The sequence below is a fragment of the Macrotis lagotis genome, chromosome 7 (assembly GCF_037893015.1).
Source record: "Macrotis lagotis isolate mMagLag1 chromosome 7, bilby.v1.9.chrom.fasta, whole genome shotgun sequence".
Lineage (NCBI taxonomy): Eukaryota > Metazoa > Chordata > Mammalia > Peramelemorphia > Peramelidae > Macrotis > Macrotis lagotis.
In genome coordinates, this window is record NC_133664.1 from 191,085,480 (window position 1) to 191,113,025 (window position 27,546).

General features: G+C 32.9%; 2 protein-coding genes across 3 annotated transcripts in view; both read right to left on the bottom strand.

The window, feature by feature from the left end:
• PDE3A (phosphodiesterase 3A) overlaps positions 1–27,546 on the bottom strand; it is a 399,420-nt gene that overhangs the window by 190,754 nt on the left and 181,120 nt on the right. Inside the window, exon 2 of one of the 2 annotated variants that reach the window (XM_074194319.1) lies at positions 5,141–5,191. The exons of the other annotated variant lie outside the window; for it this stretch is intronic. Coding sequence (XP_074050420.1) covers positions 5,141–5,191 — 51 coding nt within the window. The remainder of the gene's footprint in view (positions 1–5,140; positions 5,192–27,546) is intronic. 2 annotated transcript variants of the gene reach the window in all.
• LOC141493244 (cytochrome c-like) lies at positions 3,420–5,130 on the bottom strand. Its single transcript, XM_074194322.1, has one exon. The coding sequence runs from the start codon at positions 4,113–4,115 to the stop codon at positions 3,801–3,803; it is 315 nt and encodes a 104-aa protein (XP_074050423.1). The 5' UTR covers positions 4,116–5,130; the 3' UTR covers positions 3,420–3,800.

Here is a 27,546-nt window from a genome sequence, read left to right on the forward strand (position 1 = left end):
TACTACTATTACTCCCTTTCTCATTTCTCTCATGACATATTATCTTAGCTATTATTTCCTATCAATTTAAAATGAACTCACAATCGGACATTGCCTCTTGATTCTCCTAGCCTTGGGAACTAAACAAAAATATATATAGCAGATATTGTTTATCTTCATTATTTCCCATTTCTCTTTTGCTGTGATTGTGAAAATCTGACACACAATAATTGATGTCATCTCTACCTTATCCAGGTTCTCTATCTACCTTCTAATTTCTCTTTTTACCTTGATTTTTCTTCCCTTTCTTGATTGTTTCTCTCTAAAATTCCCCTTACTCTCTCTCTTGAAGATCTCATTTAGACTCATGTTACTTGGAATATAACAGATAAGTAATGGAAACAAGATATTTATTCCTAACCGATGTGCTATATCATTTCCCCAATACGTCTGCATTTTCCGTGTTTTGCAAAATTATGAAAGATATTGTAGAAAAAAAAACAAGTAAAAAAGGTAGTTGTATCAATCTGATTGGTTACTTTCCCATACTTCATTATTACAAGAACATATGACTGTACAAAAAACATGGAAAGAATAATGTAGGCATAGAACAGCTGAAAAGATAACTGAATAATGGGTTACACAGTAGCAAGAAGCACTAAAAAATGAACCCCAGACCATTTCTTTGTTGGTGATGATGAAGAAGATGATGATGATAATGTTTGTCCTTCATTCTTGAAGAAGACCATGATATTAGGGAGGTGATGCCATGACAAACATATGAATTGGGAGGGGGGGTAGTTATGTTAAATGATCAGACTCACGTTTTCCTCTGTAGCCACCTGGGGTCAGTGACCAGATATGAATCAGTTATGAACTAGATTTGAAGCAATCAGGATTAAGTGACTGGCCCAAGGACATGAAGTTAGTAAGTGTCTGAAGCTAAAGTTGAACCCAGATTCTCCTGACTTCAGGGCCAGTGCCCTACCCACTATGCTATCTAGCTGCCCTTTTCCATTGAAAGGAAATGATAAATCAGTGGAAAATGTCTGAGTATTTTATTGTATGGAACCACAGCACTTTCTTTTGGTTTCAGTTTGTAATATTCCCCAATCAAATGGATTAACAAGATAATCAAATTTAGTCTACCTTTGTTATTTTGACCTGTAGATGAAAGATAGTTGACATAGGTTTTATCTGTGAGTTCAATTAATTCAAAGAATTAAATCCAGCACACATTTATTAAACATCTAATGGGCGCAAAGTACTGTTATTAGAGATAAAGTTAAAAGTTCCTGATCCTCATTCCAGAGATAGCTTGAGATTAATTTAATTCAATAAGTACTTATTACGCAATAACTATGTGTGAGCAATAAGACTGAAAGGATACAAACAAAAAGAGGATGGGGAAATTTCCCAGTTTGCTTTTAAATTGTCAAAAAGGATCCAGAATATAATGATAAAGTAAAAAAAAATGTAAGAAATTTTCACCATCCCTACAATTATGTGAATAAATTCTTAACTAATTTCAGAGGACTATAAAGCATTTGACAATCGAATGAAGGCAACTGATACTCTACAGGAAACATTGTGGTTGGCTGAGAGAATGTTATAACCTTAGGTCTATGTATAAAAGAAAACATTATTTATCTTACATATGTGTCTTACATATATGTTTATCACAACCTATGGGTATTTATGGAAAATGTGATCCTGTACCATCTGAGTAAATGTCTATGCTAAGATGCTATCTTTCTATTTGCTCTTTCTCGATGAAAATTACATAGGTAATGGCTGGTAAGCTACAGTTATAGCATATAGCATACCTTGGTACAGTAGTAACCTTCCATAGGATGCTTTTCTAGGGATCTAACCTGAGAGAGCAATTTGGAGGGAAGTAATATTACCCAAAGATAAAATAAAAAGTATACCCTGCTTTCAAGGAGTTTATATTCTACAAACTGATATAATGTGTTACAAGCAGGTAAAAAAGGAGGAATATAAACAGAAATGTGAATAACATCCAGGATTCTAAACAGTAGAGATGTTAACATTGCTCTTTCCAAAGTTACCAATGATCTCTTCTCCACCCAGTCCTCTCATTAATCTCTTAATTACTGAATAACTTTTCTCAGACCTCATCACTTTGTGAAGCATTAGGCATGTTGACTAGTACTGGATACATTCACATTTTTGAGTTTTTGTAAACTACTCTCTTTATGGTTCTCTACCATACTGTAGAGTAACTTCTTCTGAGTCTCCTTTTCTGGTTCATCCATCCCCTAAGTGAGGATATACCCCAGTTCCTTGTTCTGATTTCTGTTTTTTTTATCACTATATATTCAGAAATCTCCTTTTCTTCTATGTGTTCATTTAGCATCTCTATGAAAATGAGTTTCAGATATTTAAATATCTCTCCAGAACTCTAATTCCAAATTACCAACCAACTGCCTACTGATCATTTCAAAATGGATTTCCTATAGTTGTCTCAAACTCAACGAGTTTAAATAATAACTCATTATATTTTCTCCAAAACCCACAATTCTTTATTCCCATATTCCTACTGAGGGCACCAGCATCTTTGCAATAACCCAGATTCACAAACTTGGTTGGAATTATATGCAGTTTTTCACTCTCATTCCTTACTTCCAATCAATTGATAAATCTCTGACAATTAAACATTTCCACATTTCCCACATCTGTCTTCCTAGTTAGAATGTAAAAATAACTTAGTAAGGTAGAAAATATTTTAATGTTAATACTACAATCATTTTCATCTCCCTAGCCTCTTTACTTTTTTTTTAGTTTTTGCAAGGCAATTGGATTAAGTGACTTGCCCAAGATTACACAGATAGGTAATTGTTACATGTATGAGGCCTGATTTGAACTAAGGTTCTTCTGATTCCAGGGCTGGTGCTTTATCCACTTTGCCACTAGCTGCCCCTCCCTAGTCTCTTTTTTTTTATATTCACAAATGTTTAATTGCTGAATCAAGTTTTGGGGGTGACCATGGATGCACTAATGGCACATCTCCATACAACTGAATCCTCCAAGTGCATTAAGTTTTAAATATGGCTACAGATGTAGTACTAATGGTACATCCCTAAACTGGACTCTCCAAGTGAATATACCACTGCTATTCACATACTAAGAACATGTCTGTAATCTTTCAATTCAACAGGTCTTCAAAACAGGTACTTAGCAAGTCAGGAGATCCTATCTCCAACTGAACTCCAGCAGTGATGGGATGACCTTTACTCAGTCCTTAGACAATACACTGAAATGCCTTTCAACAAGTGAAAGGCAGTATTTAATGAAATCATTGTAATTTAAGCTACTTATGCACAAAGTTAGGGAACTTAAGATGGATTCAATAGGACTGGCCTTTGGACAGGCTGGGGCCTAACCCCCCCCCCCCCGAACACCCCCCCCCAAAAAAAAACCCATAACAGGTAAAAGTCATATGAAATTATTAAGTAGGCTTTCCCCAGAGTTTGGTGAAGGAAGCCAGATTTAATTAAAACTTTTCTAAGACGTGGGCCACGGGCACCTAGCCCTTGCTTAAAAAAGAAAGTTGCCTAAATCTTTTAAAATAAACATTCAAGTGCGCCAGCTTGGTTGTGACTGAAACAGAGAGAAGCGATATTTCTTATCTAACCCCAAGCCTACCTCATCTGCATAATTTCTCTATTAGAACAGCCATTCATGATCTAAATGCTCAGGTCGGATGAGACCAATTAAATAGGGCCGTTATGGTACACATACAAAAAGGAAAGGATTCTCCTGGGCTGCTTCTGACAATAAATAAGGCGGCGGCATGGCTACTCGTGGGTGGCCTTCTTCAGGTAGGCTATCAAGTCGGCTCGCTCGCCCTTCTTCTTGATGCCCGCGAAGATCATCTTGGTGCCTGGGATGTACTTCTTGGAGTTCTCCAGGTACTCCATCAAGGTGTCTTCGGTCCAGGTGATGCCTTTGTTCTTGTTGGCGTCGGTGTAGGAGAAGCCGGTGGCCTGGCCCGTCTTGCGGCCGAACAGCCCGTGCAGGTTGGAGCCGGTCTTGTGCTTGCCGCCCTTCTCCACCGTGTGGCACTGGGCGCACTTCTGCACGAAGATCTTGCCCTTCTCCACGTCCCCCATTGCGGCCCAGTCCCCACTCGACCCGCTGCGCCAGGCGGTGCCTCTCCCTCCCTAGTCTCTTAATAACTAACTATGATTTTAGAACAAAGTAATATTTCAGGGAGGTTATACATTAGTCTTTCAATATATTTATCCTCAAACAACAAAAATAAAATAAACGTATAGCAAACCTAGTTTGACAAACTACCAATAATTTATAAGATTAATAGGGAAAGTAGATTTCTACTAGTCATCCTATAGACCCTGAAAGGCAAAGAGAAAAATATATACCATTATCTTCATATTAGAGCATATTTTGTGAGTAACAAAAAAGTACAAAGAAGTGGAATAAGGAATTCAGAAAAAGATGGGGAAATTTGTATAAACTGATATAGAAAAAGCATAACCAAGAAAATATACATGACAGCAAAAAAAGGTAAGTGAAAAAAATCACTAAAAGAAGTCAAAGTTGGTGTAATTGAAAAACCCATGGAATTACTTGTTCAAAGTAGAGAAACAATCACTACTACAAAATACAATATACACTCTTCAATGTGTACCATTTCAAATTTGCTTTTGCTTGTCATGAGGAAAGATTCAATACAGATGATTGCAGGTTTTGAAATAATTATGTTTTACATTTAAATAGCTTCTGGATTATAGAGTAGAAAGTGAGGTCAGTGACTTTGCACTGTGCCCCCCCCCCTTCAATTTATTTGCATGTCATGGAATCACCTATCTGATGTTATGATCTTCTTTGAGAACAAAGGACAAACTAGAAAAAATATATAGTGTATATTTTTTTAAAGCAGAAATAAGATTGGGGATTTTCTGCTTTGCTATAGTCACTTCAGCTCAGGTTGACTGACACCTGAAAGAGTGTGAAATGTAATCTTATCCATATAACTAATAATATATTGCAATCCACCACTGGTGCTGAATTGTTTCCTCTTACCTTTCAACTCTAGTTGAAATGTCTGAGCATTAGAAAAACTCATACCTAAACTTAGGAAAATATAAGGAAAGATAGAAAATCAATGACTGACCTGTGACCCTCTGTACCCTCGTTTGTGATCCCATTCAGAATGTCCCATGAGCTGAAAGGACAAAAGGTCTGGTGTAAATGCATTTTATTCAATATTTCCAAGATATGTCAATTTTTGCTGTTAATTATGTATTTGATCTTCAAGATACTTTACCAAACAAGGGGACAGAGAGGATTAGAAAAGATGAAATAGAAAATTTCAATTGTAATATATTGAACATCTTTTATATAGCATTGATTGAATGACAATGACAAGAAATTCATTCGTTGAGAAAAATATTTGCAAAGACATTTACATAATACAAATATATCAGACCTATTCAATAAGTGATCAAAGGGTAAAGACAAAAAACTCTCAAAATAAAGAAAAATGAAAATTAGTAACAACCTGAGGGAATATATATGTGTATGAATATATATATATATATATACATAAAATAAAAGAAATATAATTCAAAATCACATCAGAACCCCAAAACTGGTCAGAATAAAAAAGATGAGAATCCTCAGTGTTAGACAATAGAAAAACAAAGACACTAATGCTATTCATTGAGTTATATTTAATCATTTGAGAAAGCAATTTCAAAATACTAAGTAAATAACTAAATCTATATTCTTTTTACATGGAGAGCCCACTGCTAGGGATATTTCAATAAAAGGTCAAAATTAAAGAGAAAAGTCCCCCAAATACCAAAATATTTATAGTAGTACTTAGTGGCAGGATAAGGAAGCTATCTAAAAAATTATATAAAGAAATATAGTTGAAAATAATAATTCAGGAAGTACTAATGATTATGAATTATTAAGCAATAGTAATAAATTCTAAAAAATATGGAAAAGCTTTTATAAACTGATGCAAAGGGAAGTAAGTATAATCAGAAAAATATATGCAATTATTATGATAATATAAATGAAAAGCATAAAAGCAACAACAAATTTGAAACTCAATTTTCCAAAATTGTAATGATTTAGTTGGTCATAAAGAAAGAATCTAATTCTCTTTTCTTTTTAGTGATGGAGAGAGAGTGGGTTAAGTGGAAAGAGACTGATGTGTATAAACCATTGCATACAATATTAGATCTGATAAACTGGATACTTTATATCCTCTTTTACAAGTTACAGATTTCTAGGTAGGGGAAGAGGAGAATATTTGGAACTGTAGGTAATGTATAAACAAAAGATATCAATAAATTTTAGAAGTAAAAAAGCAATAAATTAACCAATAAAAAATAAGCAAGTGAGAAGTACTGGAAATTAAAGAAAACAAGTAAGATGGAAAATTAAAATATTGTAGAAATTATAAACAAAAAAGAAAAGTAGAGAAAGAAAAATATTCTATTTCCCAACTTTATTATAAAGAATAAATTTATGAATCAGAGTTTGAACTACTATACATATGCAGACAAGGAATGAGGTATGATCATTTGGAATTTGAATTTGGTAGCATAAGTTCAAATTCTTATTACTTTGTATACTAAATTTCTACATTAAAGTTTACTATGAAATTTATTATGAAATACTTTCCTCTGAATTATTTTGGTACTGATGAAGGAATTTGTCACAGACTTTTTTTGGGGGGGGTATTTTCAAGCAACTATATCACCTCAGTAAATATCTATTTCCATATGCTAATTAAATATGACTATTTGATGACAATGAATAATTACAGGAAGAAGGATAATTGGTAAAGTTTAATGTGGTATATTACCAGAAAATTCAATGCCTCAGAACTTTCTCAGATGGTAGGAACCTTCTTAGAGGGTCCTGTCTTCAGGGGGAATGGAAATTCATGATAGTAATAGCAAAGCATGCCCTACACTACAGAACAATTAAAATAGAAACACAGGAGGACATACGACCAGACTTTATCATACAAAAAAAAGTTATATTCACTAAAATCAGGAAAAATAAAAGCAGAAGGAAAAAATGGTCAGCCTATGTCATAAATGATATATTACAATAATAAATATAATTTTAGCAAAGATATTGTAGAAATATTTATTTTCTAATATCTTCCATGGTGATCATAATGTGTTTATATAGGGATTTTGCAATTACATCATTAATCACTTTGATAACAAAAATGTAAATCATGTCATTGTATCAATTACATGCAACAAAAGAATTTGATTATGCCAATGTTCTTATTGTTTGAGTATAAAAAGTAAATAATAATCTGTTCTTATTTTAAAAGTAAAACAATATTTTTATAAAACCAAAAGCTGTTATTACCTACAATGGAGAAATTCTAATTGAAACTTCTAACTATTTTCATAGATTCAAAGGTAAAACTAGGGGATAGAATTTTGCTAAGAAAATTTTATAAGCAGGAAATATTTAGGATAGCAGACTATTGGAGTCTCTGAATCAAGAAAATCTTAGTGTGATACCAGGAATGTTAGATAAAAGCAATTCAAAACAACCTGGGAAGATCTGTAAGAAATGTTAGCAGAGTGAAAAAAAATACTTATATTCCCATAAATAAAGACAACCCTAAGAAACTATAAAATTCTAGTCAAACAAATTAGACCATTTTATAAATAACTTTTATAAAGTACCATACATATAATTTCTTTCTTAGTAATCTTCTTGCTGCATAGGAACAAAGTATCATATTTATTGCTTAAAATAATGAAGTTTTATCTTTGAAGATAAATATTGCAAATGGACAATGAGGGAACTCACTGATTCCCCCTTGACAGAACAGATGAATTTGTTTCTCTAAAGAGGGCTGAATTAAAGTTTATGTATGTAGTCCTACTTTTAGATCCGCCATGTCTCACGTTTTAAAATTTACTTGAGTGTAAAGCCAGATACTTTACAAGAGTTGATGAACTTTGAAAGTATACATGTTGATAACTGTATTTCTTTTTTGTTTGTCTGTTTTTGTAAGACTATGGGCTTAAGTGACTTGCCCAAGGTCACACAACTAAGTGAATATTAAATATCTGAGACTGAATTTGAACTTGCATCCTCCTGACTCCACCTGGTTGCCCCAATAACTGTATTTCAAAACAACTTATTTACTTTCTAATCTTAAGTATTTTATTTTATGTATTTAAACATTATTCTCAGAAGGGATTCATAGGCTTTACCTGAAAGTTTAGATCACTTCCCCTCCCCGCAACACACACTTTGCTTTATGGTGTTAAGAGGTTATATATTCCAGGCAAGGAGAATTCATATTCCATCAAGGAAAAAATATTAATTTTAGAAAAAGTTTCAACTGTGTTTCAGTGTCACTGTTTATAACTTATTAAGAGAAACTCCTTAAGTACCAAAAGAAAAAAAACATTTTTTAACTTAGTTATACTTGACCAGGTTTTGAACATATTTTTTACTAAGGCCATAATTCATTTAACAAATGCAATATATGTGCAATAGCACATCAATTATTACTAAATAAGAAAGTTTAATGACATTGATCTATCAATTTATTTATAAAAGGAGAATCAAACTCAAAAAAATAGTCAAATGAAAAGTTTTTAAGGCAAAGGATAGGACCTAGACCTGTGCTCTCTCTCTCTGCCAATGAAGTTTGATCACCTCTCAAAAAAGTATATCCTTAGACTGCATATACACTTGAACACTGAGAGGTTAAATGACATGGTAAATCACACACCGTGTGCATCAGAGGCAAGATTTGAACTCAGGTGTTCATGATTCTAGGGTCAACTTTCCAAGCATTATATCCTTCTGCCTCTTATAAAGATCTAATTAAAATTGCATAATTATATTTTATTTTGAACATGATTCCAAGTTTCTAATCTATAAAATGGGGAAAATAGTAACTACCTTCCAAGGTTATTGTGTGAAGATCATATAAGATGATACTTGTAAGCCATTATCATATGCTTAGTACATAGTAAGCATTTAATAAATGCTTCTTTATAAGGTTATAATTGAATTTATGAAACAGTACTGAAATGAAATTTGATGCTTTCTTAACATGGGTGTAACAGCCTTCTCTCAATAACTAATATTTTTATGTATTAACATTCATACTTTATAACATCATGTCGATTCAAAGTGAAATATACTTATCCATAGTCATTCTATCACAACTCCCTGCAGACCCACAAATAAATTCACTTGAAGGCTTAGTTATTAATAATTGTCACAAAGAGGAGAAAATGCTTCCAGAAGTTTGAAATAATTTTCTTATACAGGAAATTCCTTTTCCCTTCCCAGATCCAGGTAAAAGAAAACTCAATATATAGCAATCTCCCTTCTTGGAGATGGGATATACAGCTCAAAAAACAAGTGTTTGACTTCAGTTAATTTAAAATGGGACCACTTTGAAACTTTTGTAACTTTCTTGCCACTATCCAAGGCCTAAGCATCCTTATGGAAAAAATTTCTCCTCTTAATAAAATTCTACAACATAGCCTTTGGCTCATATCATGCTGCAGTGGACTCATTTCCAAGGAAAACAAAATTATTGCCAAACATAGGATTTAAAAAAAAAGTTCATGGGATAAATAAAAATTTTGTAATGAAAACAAAAAGGCTTTATCCAAGCACAAGTATTATAAGAATACTTTTGAGAAATTAAGAAAAGTAAAAATGTAATTCTGTAGGTATACGTTTTCTCACCATGATTTTCAAAAATATTTGTTGTATTACTTTTTCCTTGTTTTTCTTTGTTTATTTGTTTTTGATGACACAGGGGATAGAAGGAACATGTGAATTAAAAACCTGTCTCAGACACTGTGAGACCCAAGAGAAGTTATTTGAGCTGTTCTCTTATCTGTAAAGTAGTCATAATGACAGTGACCATTTCATGGGATGGTGTGAAGATCAAATGTAATTATTTCTGTGAAGTGTTATGTAAACCTTTATTGTTGGTCATTTCAGTCATGTCCAACTCCTCATAACTCCATTTGGGGTTTTCTTGGCAAAAATACCAGAGTGGTTTGTCATTTGCTTCTCAATCTCATTTTACAGATAAAGAAACTTTGGCAGAATTATGTGACTTGCCTAGGGTTCCCCAATTAATAAATGTCTGAGGTCAAATTTGAATTCAGATCTTTCTGACTCCAGGCCAGCTCTCTTTCCACTGTACCATCTAACTGCCTGTATACGCATGGGTGCATGTACACACACACACACACACACACACACACACACACACACACATACACAAACATATATATATATAATTATAAGTGTATGTATGTATGTATATATATATATATATATATACACATATATGCCAACTGTCATCAACCTCAAATTTTTGCAGTTTATTTTATCTAAAAGAAATCAGCATTTTAGGTTTTAAGGAAAGATTTCTCCATAGTTAAGAGTAAAGGACATTTTTGAAATTTAAGAATTCTATTGAGAAGTGAAATTAAAATGTTATCAATATATTATCATTAGATACATTTTTTTTGAAAATTTAAATGACAATGGTAGGTACTAATCATATTTCTTGTTCTACTCTTCATATTTCATTTAAAGATCAGTCTTATGAAAAGTAGGATAAATCACCAGGCAATATAAGATCGCCAAATTAATACTAGTATTAAAGAGATGAGACTTCTGCTGTAAATTCTCCTTCCAGACTCTGCATAGTTTTCAAAAATCCAGCATGATTTTCTTTTAGCTCAGTTTTAAATCCAGTTTATGGAATTTAATACTGACCATATTTTCTAGTCTCATACTAGTACTGTAAAGATTTCAAAAGAACTCTCTTCTGAAAGATAAGCAAATTGTAGTGCTGGTTATTAGATGACTGACTATTGAACATTAATATTGAAGATTTTAAAAGTGGTGCACTTTGCCTAAAAATTCCACTTTTAGGGGTGGCTAGGTGGTGCAGTGGATAGAGCACCAGCTCTGGAGTCAGGAGTACCTGAGTTCAAATCTGGCCTCAGACACTTAATAATTACCTAGCTGTTTGGCCTTGGGCAAGTCACTTAACCCCATTGCCTTGCAAAGAAAGAAAAAAAAAGAAATAAATAAAAATTCCACTTTTGAAAAAAGAAATTGGCTCTAAAGTTAACTGAGTCTGAAAAGGCATCCAGCAGAACACCAAAAGTACAAGAGAAGGAGATGAGTGAGATCACTGCAAAGATGTTTAAAAAGAAGTAAAAGAATTCCAAGAAGACCTCACATCATGTTCAAAGTTGTGTGCTAAAGAATTATGTACATATAGTAAAGAAAAATAAGATTATTAGTCCATTGAAAGTTGAATTATAAGCGGATGCTGAGAAAAGGAAAATGTGAGAATATCTCCATATGCATTTAAGTGAAGTTTAGATGGTCCCTAAAAGAACACAGGTAAAGTTGAATTTGTGGTGTATGTTGACCCCTGTTCTTGGGTAGAGTAAGACTAAGAGGCTGCAATATGAACAATATTTACTTGATATTGTTCTTTTCTTCCCACTTGCAGGTGAGACATGAGAAGGTTTCACCTAAAAGAAGACAAAACTGCCCCAATACCTATTGGCTTACACAATCAGCCCAGTTTTCATGATACAGTTTCCTCAGTCAACAGCAACAAGAGGAGCCTCTAACACATCCACTGTTGGAATGTTACTGATTCTTCTTTCTGGTCATCTAAAGCAATTAAAAATCCCCACTACATAGAGTATAGGCCTTTTGTTGAATTGCTAAAGTACATGTAAGTAATCATCCTTGACCCTACTGACCAGGTGTATTTCCATATGAAAATAAATTTAAAAATCTGCGTCTGGAGAAGCTAAGAACCATTGAATCCTTGCTGCATATGTTGCAGGAAAGTAGACCTACTTGCTTTGGTCAATGATCTGGAATTACTTCATTTTGCACTTATATCAAACTTGAAATAAGAGGTTCTGGCACTAAAGCCTTACCTCTGACAGTGACAGGTAAAGCTGTATAAAGTGCCTACATCCTAAACTGTCCACATTAATATTCAGACCTGGACATCATAATTACAAGACTGGATCATGACACAAGCTAACCTTCAGAGTCAAAGTTGTCTTATTTAGAAAATAAGGCAATTAAACTACTTGGATACATTGCTATTTATAAGGACTCTAATCATAGGCAAGACAAAAAGACACTTACAATTATGAACCCATATTTTTATCATATTAAAAAAATCTTTTACTGCACCAAAGTCTTACTCCAATGCCACATTGAAGCTCAGTGATTGTAATGATCTGGGTTCTCAAAGACAATGGCAGTGGAGTCCAAACTTTGGCAGATTTGCATCATATTCAAAAAGTCTAATGTGGGTCTTAGTGGTATCTTCTAGCCTGAGCAAAACAGAAATAAAAAACACAAATTCTAGATGACCTCAGATACTCAAATGATTTGAGTTCAAATATAGACTCTAATACTTAGTAGAAAGTAACTTTAGTCAAGGAACTTGCCCTCTGACTGCCTCAGTTGCCTGCATATCAAAGTTCTTTCATGACTGTTCATTCTGTGCAACTCTTACCTATGTCCCCCCAACAAGTTCATCATAAGAAGTCTATCTGACATATGGGAGGCTTGTTTTTTTCTCCTGATAAAGTAAGACTATCAATAGACTACTTAACCCATCTTGTTATTTGTTTGTTTGCAAGGGAATGGGGTAAAGTAATTTGTCCAAGGTCACACAGGTAATTATTAAGTGTCTGAGGCCACATTTGAACTCAGGCCCTCCTGACACCAGGGCTGGTGCTCTATGCACTGCACCACCTAGCTGCCCCTGAACCCTCTTTTAGTCATACGGTTCACCAATGGATTTCTTTATTTTGTTTCTTCTTTACAGTCCCTTATTAGGGATATGTTGCTGCTGCCTGCTCATCCCCACCAAGTACTTCTCAAATGACTCCTAAGGAATAGTCATTTTTAAATCTTTGAAGACTACAATGTCATATAATTTGAAAAATAAATTACACTAGTAGAATTCTCATATTTCAAACAGCTACCTTTTTTAGATGAAGTGTAGAGTCATTAAAAGACCTTTAATTCTGGGTTCAACAATTTATCCATTATATTCCCTATCTAGTATACATATAGATAAATAATCTATATAAGACAAAGTAACAAAATTCTAAGTAGGCTGTCACATTTCCCTATGAAAAACTTTAAAGTATGGACAGCCTTCTCCACCACAGAGGTCAAAACCTAGAAATCTCCTAAACTAACAAACAGTTGACAATTGAAGAACTCTTAAAAATAAAGCAAAAAAACCCCTATATTTTAAAATAATTTATATTTTGCTTTAGAATTATTAAACAGAATCACTTTTATAACCTAAAGGATCACATAAACAAATATTCTTGTGCATTAATGGTAATGATGCTGAAATGTTTACATTCGAACAAAAGGAATAATGGTGTGTATGATTTAGAGAAGAAAGGAAAGGAATTAATGAGGGCTTCCAAAATGAGTAGGATAAGGAGTGATGAAATGAAACTAAGAGCAGGAAACAAGGTATTACAGAAGCCTGACCATGTATGACATTTTACCTGGACTACACATCTCAATACACAAAGAGAAATATGCTTATCTTGGAATGAATGTGAATGGGGCAACATGAAATGTCTTTTCCTCCTCTGAGTAACTGTTTGGGTTTCTTGTGTAAAATCTTCACATGAAATCCAAGCATAAACTAGAGATGTTAGCATTTAAAATATCTTGACCTTGAAATACAACAACAAATGCATAGAAGAAGTAAATAATTAATTTGTACAAATTAATAAAGCCTGGGGTAGAAGAAATACTTGGTAGATTGCAAGAAATACAAAATGTTTAGGATTCATGAGCATAATTTCCTTTGAAGATGAAAATATATGAAATTGAAATTTCATATAAATCTGATCTCTTCTTTGTGTTTTTCCTGTATTTTAATGTATTTTATTAATGCTCTTTCTTCTGTAGTTCTGTTACCAAAAATGAAAATAAAATATGATTTCTAACAAAATGGGTTAATTTGCATATTTATATGTACTTTGTCTATGAAAAAATCTAGAAATTTATTCACTGATAATTCATATTTTTAAATAATTTCAAATGGGCATTTCTGCAATTCACAGTTCTTTGCCACCTTGTGGTACATGATTGTAATGGAATACTAGTGATCTACATGAAATGATGAGCTCAATTATCTCAGAAAAACATGGGAAGATTTGCATGAAATAATGAAGACTGGAATGAGCAGAACAAAGTGAACATTCTATACAGTAACATTAATGCTGTTTGGAGAACAAGTTGTGTGTGAATAAGTCATGTTGACTCTTAGAAATATACAAATTAACTAAAGGACATGAAAGAAGCATTGCTACTTGCAAAATAGAGTAATTTTACACATATAATATTTGTGTCTAATGGAAGTCATTTCTAGAACAGGGAGATTAAGGTAGGGAAGAAAAAAGAGATTATGTGATAACCTTATTATATATTTTAAAATAATACTAAGTTGTACATAATAGAATTGCAATTTCATCATCAAAATTGCCTGGTATTGGTTTAAGAAACAGAGTAATGGATAAGTGGATTAAGGATGGGTTCAAAAGAAACAGAAGTAAATGACTGCAGTAATCTACTGTTTGACAAATCCAAAGGCATTATCTTCTGGAATAAGAACTCACTATGTGACAAAAATTGTTGGGAAACGAAAATAGTACAGCAAAAACTAGGCATAGACCTACAACTCCCACCCTATGCAAAAATAAGGGCAAAATAAGTACAGGATTTAGACATAGAGGGAGACACCATAGATAAATTAATGGACCAAGAAATACTCACTACAGAAAGTGGATAAATTTATGACCACACAAGAACTAGAGTCCATAATAAACTTCAAAATGAATGATTATGACTATAATAATAAAGGTGATATACTACCAAAATCAATGCTACCAAAATTAGAAGGAAAGCAGAATGCTGGAAACAATCTTCACAATTAAGAGTTCTGATAAAAAGTCTCATTTCTAAAATATATAAAGAACTACATCAAATTTATAAGGTTTCAAGTCATTCCCTAATTGATAAATGGCCAAAGGATATGAAAAGATAGTTTTCAAATGAAGGAATTAAAGCTATATATAATCATATGAAAAAAGCTCCAAATCATTATTGATTAGAGAAATGCAAATTAAAAGAACTATCAGATTGTCTAAGATGACAAAAAAGGGAAAAGACCAATATTGGAGAATTGCAGGAAGATTGGAGCATCATTGAATTGCTGATAGAGTTATGAATTGATACAACCATTTTGGAGAGGAATATGGAACTATGCCCAAAGAACAATCAAATTGTTCATATTCTTTGACCCAGCAATTCCAATTCTAGAACCAATATCCAGAAGAAATCATAAAAAAATGAGAAAAGTCCCACATGTTCCAAAATATTCATAGCAGCTCTTTTTGTAGAGGCAAAGAATTGGAAAATGAGGGAATGCCCATCAATTGGAGAAATGATTGAGCAAGTTATGGTACATGAATATTAAGGAATACTATTGTTCTAAGAAACCATAAATGGTCGGACTCTAGAGAAGCATGGAATTAATTACAGGATCTGATGTTGAGTGAAGGGAGCAGAACCAAGTGAACAAAGTACACATTAATATTGTGAGACAATCAACCCTGATGGATGCAGCTGCTCCCAGCATTTAGAGAACTAGGTTAACCCTATTAAGCCGGCTATGGACAATGCTATCCCCATCCAGAGGAAGAAAAACAAAACAAAGCAAAACCTTTCAGAATCTGGTGAAGACTACATTCACTTTAAAAAAATATCTCATGTATTTTTTTCCTTTAATCCTAATTTCTCACACCAAAAATGACTAATCTATAAAACATGTATGTACAAGCTGCTGTGGGAGGGGATGGGAAGGGAAGGTCAAAGGGAATTTTGCAACTTAAAAATATACATAGACATATGGATGAATGTTGATAAACTTTCATAACATGTATTTGGAAAAATAAAATATCAATTAAATGAAAAAATATTTGTAATTTCATGTGTAACCATCCTTTTATTATACTACATTATCAAAATTCTTCGTTTATTCAAAATTTAAAAATAAATATTTTTTTAAAAATAAAAAATCCCCAATGACTCCTGTTTTAATGGCTTTTTAATTGTCCAGTGAGAGGAAATTCTTAGGAATGGGGAAGGAACAAGAATTTATTAATTGCCCATTAATACTTTATAATTACTATCTGATTTAATCCTCACAATGACTCTGAGAGGGGGAGGTTATTGTCATGTTTATTTTATTATTGAGGAAATTGAAGATAGATGATGACTTTATCAGGCATCACACCAATAGTAAATGTATATGGCTGAAATTTGAACTCAGATCTTACAGGCTGAGTGCTCTAACAACTGTGCTACTTAACAGTTTCATATACAGAATAACAGCATATGCAGTTACACTTGTCCTGTTCAAATTTGTCTGAATTCCTGATAAAATATTAAAAACTATCCTTTATAATAAATATAATAAAAGTTCATGCTAAGAAATACTATATATTTTCTTTAGGTTTTATTGTTGAAACACTTGAGTCATCAATAAAAATGCTGCATCACTTTGAAGAAATTTAAGTAACTTTTCTTTTCTAATTAAACTTGTGTTTACATATATAATAAAGATTGAGAATGATCAGAATTCCTTATTAGGTTTTACCATCTGTTCTATCACTATGCCTTCTAGACCTTCGGGCATTGTCATCTGTTTTGAATAATCACTGGATCTTGCCTTCTAGTCTGCCTTGGAATCTGCAGCCTATCAGGATTTCTATTCACCTCAAAGCAGATTTCTCATATTTGTGTTGGCTCAAAAACTCTGAATGGGAGCAGCATGAAAGAAGGAACTTTCTCACTCTTTTCTGTTTGTATCCCCAGTATTCAATACAGATTGTCTTTGATAATTATTTTCATTCATTCATTCATTCATTTCCCAATTAACTTAATGAGGTTACAAAGGATATTTCTCTATTGGGATGTTTCTGATTACCTCCCATTAGAGAATATGGGTATGAATACAAGCAGCTGACTGATTGCTACCCCTAAGGAGGATGGGTTCTTGTCTGAGGATGTAATCTTCTCAGCAGTTAATGAAAGCAAGTCTCTTCCCTTTCTCACCTCCTCTCCTTCCTGTCTCTCCTTTCAACTTTCTCCTTTTGTGAAACACTGACATATGGGTGCCCACTTAGTGGAAGAAGTGTATCCTGGATGTGGAAATTTCCCCATAAAGGTTAAATTTCTCTTTAAATGCAGCAGGCACCTTGGAGAAGGGGAATCATCCTAAGTGTCTATATAGTATCAATTCAACTTGGAGAACAAAGCTTGTGAAGTAGTCAAACCATATAGATCTTTTGGAAGAGCATTCCTTATTCAATATCCACAAAGTAATTTTGTATTCCTTCTGGAAGAAATTAAAATATTAGTTAACCACTCACTCCTGTGTAATACTGTGAAGGACTCTATAATGAGTGCTACGAAACCATTAGATATGTCAAATAGTTGCCCTCCTCCTAGCAACTCCAAGTTCAATTCTCTTTCAAAAGGAGCTGACATATATTTGTTATATGTATTTCTTCATATTAAACATATGAAATTTCTAAAACTTTCTAAACGAAAGTTCTTTTGAGTCTCTTTTCATATTTTGCCTTTTCTTTGGAGAGAAATAAAGTTTGAATTACTCATACGTACTATATCCCTCAATATAGGTATGTGAACTGGTATTCAGTTACTCACATTTGAGGAAAACTAGATTCAAATCAAATGTTACACATATATAAAGAGATTTTCTTGGAGTAAGTTTGGGTGGGGGGCAATGAAAGAAAATAAGAAAATTACATTTAAAGGTCAGCTCACAAGATCAAATTCAGGTTGTGTCTCTGGGTGAGCCCAGAGTCTTTAGGCAAGGGAATGGTATTCATCCAGGCACATTGGGTCCTTGTCCAATATGTAAGGATTTGATTTCCAATCAATCTCAAATGCATACTTTTATTTTGTAGCCCCTTCATCTTTGAGACTCATTCATGTTTATTGTGGCATCCACAGGTATAGAGATAGGAAGAGACTTCAGAGTCCACCTAGTACAATCTGCTCATTTTGCAAATAATGAAAATAAGCCATAAGGATTTAAGTGACCTGACCAAAAACCATAAAGGTAATAAACATCAGAAGTGAGATCTAATTTACTACCTATTTGACTCCAAAGCTGATGTTCTCCTTCCACAGTACCATGCTCTTTCCTTTTTTTTTTTTAAAGATATTTGCATGCATACAGTCTAGTATCTTTCTGGACCAAAAGTTCATTGATAGGGGATTGTTTAATGGCCTAGAAACCATTAGGATTCCCACTTATTTAAATTTTTATTTTAATTTTAACCTGAAAATGAAGAGTTCACTTCCCCCAATTCACAAATTTCTGTTGTGAGAATAACACATACATTTGAGAATAATCTTTCATCTCTCTAAGATGAGAATTTTCCCTTACATCTCCAAGTTCAGTTTTTCTTTTATCATGTTTGGAAGTTAATATTCATTGCAATGCTTTTATTTCCTTTTCTAATTATTTTTGGGTTAAAGCAGCCCCTTAAAAGAAACAAATGCAGGTCATTACTAATCCTTATAAATGTCTTTATAGAGTGGATATAGAAAGGAGGAAAAGAATAAAAAGTCTAGGAACTTCCTAGTAGACCAGGTCTTCTCCATACTGTGCTGATCTACATTCTGAAAAGGGGAAAGTGAAAAGGAAGTCCAAAAGAGTAAGGTGATCTATCAGCTCACTTTTACAGAGAGGAAGGAATAAGAATGATTCTTCCATCATTGATCCATCCTCCTGACTATTGGACTATTAGAAGTCAGGTGGTTAGATCTCTTAGCCCCTTGGAACTCACAAGGCTACACCTTGCAATTCCTTTATCTAAAATGAAAGGAAGCTGAAGCTTTCCAATCATCAGGAATTCTCTATGCTTTCTCTCATCCAGGAACTGATAATAAGTTGACCCTTTTTATGATGAGGTGGCCCTTGGATATCAACAATGAAAATAAAATTATTATCTTATTTGGTCCTCTCTACAGAGGGAAGGGGATATTCCTCTTTCATAGATGAGAACAGAGGCAAACAGAGATCAGTGACTTGCCCAGGGTTATATAGCTAGTGTCTGAGGTGGGATTTCAAGCTGTTCCTTACTGTAGGCTCAACATTCTAGCTATTAGTTCAGTAATTAGGATCTTCATCAAATTGTTTAAGAAAATTGGCCCTATCCCTTCCATTAATCCTTCTATCACTTGAGAAATTTTGGCATCAAACTATATTGTTTTCTGGAATTCATCCTAAGCAAAAAAGGTATATAAAACAGGAAATCATGCAACATGTTTAAAATATGAGTCATTTTTCACAAATTGACAAAATGGATCTAATAGAAAAATTATAAAGGCTTTAATGAAGCAACAAGAAATAGAGAAAAGGAAGCTACACTATTTATCAAGAGTCTTAATTCTAATCAGAGTTCTGTCACTATGTATCTCTCTCTAGCATACCATTCTGGCACCTGGCTTTCTAAAATATATCAACTGTTTAATTGTCATGAAATCTTACTGTAGTGAAGACAGATATTGAAAGGGAAATTGCTAAGTGGGTCAGAGTATCACCACTTGCTTGAGTCCCCTTTCTATAGAAATTTATGTACATCTCCAATAGGAAATATTAGCAATAGCAAAAGTAGACATATCAGGTAAGATTTTAGTATCTAGTGGGGCTTGGTTTATTCCTTTTTCTTCATAAAACTTCTTTCTAGTTGTTAGCTTCTTGTACGAATTCTTTCTGTAAGACAAGATGTTCCCTGTTCCACCTCTTTCAGGATATGTTACTTTGCCTGCTTCAGTTTTCTTTCATTTTAGATGAAGGAATTGGAAGGTGTAACCTTGCGAGTTTCAAAGGGTTAAGAGATCTAACCATCTAATGTTCAATAGTCCAAGAGTCTAGTGCACATCATGGTTTTCCTCTCCAGTAAAACAGCAGCTTGGTGATCCAATGGATGGAACTTCAGTGATCTGAAATCAGGAAACTCAAATCAGATCACAGATATTTATTTGCTGTGCAACCCTGCCAAGTTACTTAACTCTGTTTTCCTCCAAATCAAATGAGATAATTATAAAGATCTTTGCAAAATGCCTAGTAGTTTATATACTTTATAAATGTTAGCTATTATTATTAATAGTCAAGCATCAGTGCTATGAGGAGCTAGGCAAGTACCCCCTAGACCAAGCCTAACTGTAGTTAAGAAGATGATGATTCATCACCAGGGATGTCATATTTGAATGAAAAGTGGTAGAACCGATGATATGTAGAATGAGTTGTTTTCCCACTCTACACAGACATCAAAGTGACATAAGGGAGAACATAATCCTGCTGCTGCTTAAGGGGTGAGGGTAGAGTTATGTAGTGGGGTGAGGAGATGTTTGTCTTTCTATTTTTGTTCTATATTCATAGGAAATATTCTTCTGTAAAAGCAGTCATGGGTGGACGGAAAGAGTCAAGGAAGTTGGGTGTGGAGAGCATAAGAGGAGGGAGACCTAGTGTATTTCTTGGTTTACAGATTGTGAACTTTAGACCAGAATCAGCAATCAACTAGCTGGTGTGCAAATGGAAAACTCCCAAGTACAGCCAGAACCAGATTTAAATGTAATTGGAAAAAAGAGATTAAAATATAATGAAACATAAATAATATTACATTTAAAAAGTAAGTCAGTTGGCAGTCAATAGGGATCCTAGTGTTCTTCCTCTTTGAGTTTGATACAACTACTCTAAACTATGAGCTCCAAAATCTCTTTGAGATTTAAAACTCTATGATTCTATAAATTTATATTGGATTGTACATATAGTGCATGAGTAAATTTTTAAAAATTCATTAAATTTCACTGATTGATATATAGGACATCATAAATAATGAATGTGTGGAATACAACTCTTTCATATACAATATTCAGAATCACTTTCACAAATTTCTTGTTATCATTTAAAAATAAAAGTCTATCATCCATAAATCCTTCTATTTTTTAAGTCTCTATGTTCTAGATGGTGTACCATTTTATTAGTTCTTAGGACATAAGCTCAATAACTGAGCTTTTAAAATAGCTAATCAAATATTTATTGAGCATGTATTATATGCAGTTAGTCTGGAAGATACAAAGATATCGCTAAAATATATGATATCTAGAGTCATTCCAAATAGTTCATACTTCAATCAGCTTATAAAGCAGCAAGCATTTGTTAAGTGCCTATTTTATGTCACCACTGAGCTAGGTGCTGAATATACAAAGAAAAAATGGCTCTGGATTAGTCAAACAATCAATATTTATTAAGCATCTATTCATGCCCCAAATCTAAATATGGTAGCTATAAAAAGAGGCAAAAAGTAGTCCTTGTCATTTTACAATTTAATGGAGGTAACAATAGATAAACAAAATGTACAAAACAAGCTATATATAGAAGACATGTAGAAAATAAGAGGAAGAGACAACAAAATTTAGAGGGGTTGAATTTTTCCAGTAAAAGATAAGATTTTAGTTGGATCTCATTAATATTTAAAATAGATTTAGCACCTCTGATCCTAGGTTGGCATAAGAATTCCAAATGCATATTTTTTTTCCTCATGGGGTCACCACTGTGCTGTGATCAAATCATCACAGAACATGCTATGTAAGAGAAGTCATGTTCCACATAAGATTATAAATAATCAACAAAAAAGAAAATGGGGGACAGGAAGGAAGGGGGAAATGTTACTAAGTTTTATACATATATATGTATATATATATATATAGATAGATAGATAGATACATAAATATTTCTATATATATATATGAAAATTGTATTTTTCCATTAAAATTTTATTCAAGAAAGCTACTAATAAAATAAAATTTCAATAAAAAAAGAAAGAAGGAAAGTTACTGGCACCTGGTGAAAATAACATCCAAAAAAATAGCACTGAAGCAGTTAGAATATTATAGAAACAACATTACCTTATCATCAGTTTTAATCTTACTCTTGCAGTATTTGGTCCATTCTGGCATATTCATTCATTTTAAATCTAAGTCTGAGCCTCCAAGTACTTCCAGCTGGGTAGACAGAGCCTGAGAAAGATCTGTGGCATTTTTCTTTAACTTACATACACATGCAAACATACATGTGCACAAACATACACAACTTCTGTTTCTACATTTCAACATATGAAATAATTGTGTTTAAATAGTAAAATAACAATATAATAAAAAAAATCTTGCCTCTGGCATTGAGTATTATAAACACAGAGAGGTGCCAGTATAAACCTTTATTCAAGAGACTGGGTTCTTTGTCAAGCAATGCCTTTCTTCCAAAACATCCCTGCTGCCATATGTCTGCATCCAACCAGCTGTGGATCTAATAAGAAACTTCTTATTCATACTGTATAATATTTTACAGGTTTGTCATGGGGGTCACTCACTGTGAGTCATTGACATTGGAATTCCAACAAACAGCTAAAGAAAGTCAAGAAATATATGTTAGATAGGGTATAGAACACAGATGAAAGAAAGAAAAGAGTGTATATTAAACTCAAAGTTGTTGTGGCTATCCTTCACAACATTAATATCAGAAGCAAAGTTTCTACTAAGGGACTACTTAGTCTATTGTTTAATATATACCTATAATATATAATTAAGTATACACATAATTAAAATCAGAAGCAAACTTCTTTACTAGATAAATTTAAAATCAACGATCCCTAGTTTTGTCTAATATTTATATATATATATATATATATATATTCATATATGTATAAACATATACACACAATATCAGAAGCAAAGTTTATTACTAGGAAATTAAAAAGTCAACTATCCCTAGTTTAGTCTATTATATATACACATATAATGCATATATAATTGTATATTTGCACGTGCATATCTGTGCATGTCTAATATGTTGAGAATATGTTATATTGACAAGAATAGTGAATGCATATAAACATACATGCATACACAAATGTGTAGGTGCATTGTACTGATAGATGTACACATTCCAAACCTGCTTTGAAACTCATGAAGTGTGTACACATATTCATATAATCATATAAACATGAATAAAATATACATAGCTGCAAATACTTGTTTTGTGAATGCATGTATGTGTGCATATGAGATCATTTAGTAGCTGGTGACCATAAAGATATATGTGGATTTTAATAGTTTTACAAAAGTGAGCAAGATCATTCTCCTCTCCTTCCTTAGAAAAACAGAGCCAAGTAGATACACAAAATCTTCCTGATCATTTGAAATAATATTTCAAATATTCAAATATTTCAAAAAATTCTGTGAATGAATGAATGAAAAAATTATTTATTACACATTAACTTTGCACCAAGGGCTTTGGTAAATGATGGGCATGCATATTCATATTCAAGGATAATCTCTGCTGCCTTGAAGTTTATGATATAATAGGGGGACACAACACATAAAGGGGAGTGGCAGATGGCCACTGGAGGAGATTTTTCTGTTGGAAAGTTACAAGAATGGAGAATGGAGCCTAGGAGTGTACACTGAGAGGTCCTTTCCAGTAGAAATGGCTGTATTTGTTTGAGTATGTTCTGAAACCTCAGGGGGGTTAAGATGCAGAGAGAAGGAACAATGTAACAGCAAGATATCAGAGGAATAAAATAAAGCATGGAGGAGTTGACCTGAATTAGCAGCATAATCTAGGAAACATACATCGTAGATAACCAGGGAGTACAATGGTCCAGAATCAGGAAGTTCAGTTAAAATTTGGTTTCACACACTATGTGACCTTGAGCAAGTCACTTAATATCTGTTTCCTTATCTTTAAAAATAGAGATAATAATAATAATAATAATAATAATAATAATAATAAAAATAATAATAATACCTTCCTTCTAGGGTAGCTGTGAAGTTGAAATAAGATTATAATTATGAAATCTTGAGACAGTGTCTGGAATACAGCAAACATTACTGTAAACATTAGCTATTATTATGAAATACTTGCCAGTCTGGATATCAGGTCTTTTGGGCAGGAGTAACAAAGTTAAAACCTTTAAATTCTCTCAGATAATAGGTCCTGACCTTATAGCAGAAGTGAAGAGGAAATAAATTTCAGGCTCGAGTTTTAGAAACATTCCTAGTTTTAGAGGGGAAAATATAGATACTGCAGTGAAAGAGATGAGTAGAAAGGCAAGGAGAAAAAGTATCAGGAGGTGATGCCACAAAAATCCAAGAAAGGAATGAATTTGATGTCAAAAGCTAATGATAAGTTTAGAAAAAAGAGGACAGTTGAGAAAATATCATCATATTTAGCAATTTGTAGCAAATAAGAAATCAACTCTGAAGACAGCAATGTCTTGCAAGGGATGGGAATCAGACTCTAAATTTGAAGGAATTCAGAAGAGAGTGAAGGTGAGGGAGCAGAGGATATAAGTATTGACCTTTTCAAAATGTTTGGTCCTAAAAAAGAAGAATGCTGTGGAAATATGATTGTAAAAATACTCTTCGTAGATGATAATGAAAGCAAAGATATAAAAAATCAATTTTGTGAATTTAATACACACAATTCTTTAGCTACTCATTTATTGTTTTTCATGCCAAGGTAAAGTATCATCTTGTTCTTTTTCAAAAGTACTGATTTCCTAAAATGGTATGATTTAAAAAAAAACCAAAAGTAGTAAGCTCAAATCAATTTTCAGGCATCACTGAGTTCAGCTGCAACATGGACATACACTTATGTGTACACAACACACACACACACACACACACACAAATGCATCAACTGTTATGTCAATTATCTTAAGTACCAAAAAACAGAAAAAATCTACAGGTATAATAGGAAGAGGGCTGAAGCTGAAGTCATAGGAAACCTGAGCTTGAATTCTACCTCTGTTATTATTTGTTTTTATATCTTTGTACAAACCACCTCATTTCCAAGTGTCTTACTGTTCTCATCAATAAAAGTGAGGATTATTGTGAGGATGAAATGTAGTAATATATTAAAGGTGCTTTGAAAACATTAAGGTATCTCATATAGGATATTATTGATAATTCTATAACATATATATGGAAGTGGTTCATTTATGGGGGTAGCAGAATTTCATGAATTTCAATAATAAATACAGGCATACCCTGAAACACATTGCCGTTGTTCACATAATTTTTCAGAAAAACTATAGTGTATTTTTGATTATCTGTAATTGTGTCTTATCCCTTAACTGCATCAGAAATGCTAAAGTGTATGAACTATTATATGAAAAATGAACAAAATGTATCATAATTAAGTCTTGCAAATACATATAATAAATAATAGTAGTTAATGCTTATTTATAGTCATGTACAACTGTAGCACTGGGACCAGACACCTATTAATACATTGATCCTATGGAACCAAGTGAAGAAAAATATCAAATATCTCTTTCACTTTAAATTTGCCTGTCATTCAATTCTTGGGAACAACTTTTAGAATGTATGTCTGTAGTGGTCCGAATAATATGATAGATGCAAGGTGAAGCTTATGAAATTGTTTTAATTTTTCCATCTCTTAATAATAGTAATTAGCATCATTTTATATGGTTTGTCATAGTTTGCATTTCATCTCTTCAAATCAGTTTATTGAATTGCACAGTTTTGTTTGGTTTTGTTAGCTGGAATGTACATAAGCAATCATCTACTCCAAACAGAAGCTGAACCAGAAACCTTGCTACAACATATTCAACCAAGCATGACACAGATTGTGTTTGATGAGTTCTGATGAAGGAAGAACTACTATGTCCAGAGAAAGCAGAAGAGAATTTATTTTTTCATTAAACATCTCAAAGAAAATTATGATGATATCCAAGACATATAGAGAAATATATATATATATATATATATATATATATATGTGTATACATACACACATATATATATATGTATACATACATATATATATTTGAAAACAACTCAATAAACATGACAGAATGATCAACCCTAAGTCATTTGAAATTTAAGATTTATGAAAAAAGAAGAAATCATCATCAGATCTGCAAGTGATTCAAAACTGAGAGGAAAAACTAACAGACTGGATTATATAGTCAAAATCCTAAAAGATCTTTATAGGGAGGAAAACTAGACAATATCAAATTAGGAGAAATTTAGGTTTAGAGACTAGACCTATGATTTTGCTGGAGCAGGGAGCTTTCAGAAATCTCTGAACCTTTTCGTAGGTATCAAAATAAATTTTTACTCTTGCGAATCAAATTAACTAATTCAGAAGTTAAAGATGGAAGGGCTTAGGGTTAGAGAGCAGTTTTGTTTTATTTTGTTTTGTTTTTCTTTTTCTGAAAAACAGTGAAGTTTTTTTAGTGACATATATATTAGTCAGCCAATTGCTTTAGTAGCTAAAAACAATGTAACCTTATGTTGTATTGAGAGGTATCACTTCAAATAAAAAGGTGATCATTCTGTTAAACTCTTTACTATTCCTACATATGGAACACTGTGTCCAGTACATGTGTACATGGAAGAAATTGTCTACCAATCTGTGGATAGGTACTGCTACTCAGTATCCATGCTCAGAGTATGGACCCACTGTTACCAAAAACAACATTTCAACACCTTTATAAAGGTTTTAACTACATATTCAGGATGGGAATAATGGAATTTTACAGAAGACAGAAAGGGAAAGTAATGAGTGACACATGAAAGATTTAAATCAGATAAAACAGTAAACTTGTCAGTAAATAAGTGTTAAAAGGTTGACATCTCAGCTTGATTTTGTAGACCCTTGTTAATTGCATGACTTGTACATAATGGTAATAAAACTGAACCAGAAATTCTCTTATCATCCGTACATTTATGAAGGACATAGGTAAAGTGGAGAGGATCAAGTGGAAGGCAAACAAAATGATAAAGGCCTTAGGCTTAGCTGCAGTACTGTTTGAAGGAAATTAGAATATTTAGATTTGAGGGTTTGGTGGGGGAGATACATACATGGGACATAAGTGGAGGACTAGATTTGTTCTATTTGGTCTTAAGCAGTAGAGCTAAACACAATGAATAAAAATTAAATTAAAGAGAAATATAGGCTTTAGGAAAAAATTCCTTTCAGGAGTATAGGACAATAGAATGAGTACTAGATGACCAATTCAAATTCCATCTCTGCCACTTAATACCTTTGTGGACAAATTATTTAACTTCTCTAGGCCTCAATTTCTTTTTTTCTAATAAATTGAGGACCCAGTCCCCTTCTTTTTCTAAATCAATGAATTTAATTATAGCTATGTAAAATGGAATAGTTATAAATGAATCTAAAAATTGGCAGGTTGGTGGTCCTTTATATTAAGTACTAGGCCAAGCGTAAGGAAGTCCTGAGTTCAAATCCAACCTCAGACACTAGCTATGAAACCCTGGGGTAAGTCACTTAATCCTGTTTACTCTAGTTTCCTCATC

Bases quoted from the DNA above. Each gene is read 5' to 3' on its own strand.
- LOC141493244 (XM_074194322.1), bottom strand. From the start codon at position 4,115: ATGGGGGACGTGGAGAAGGGCAAGATCTTCGTGCAGAAGTGCGCCCAG.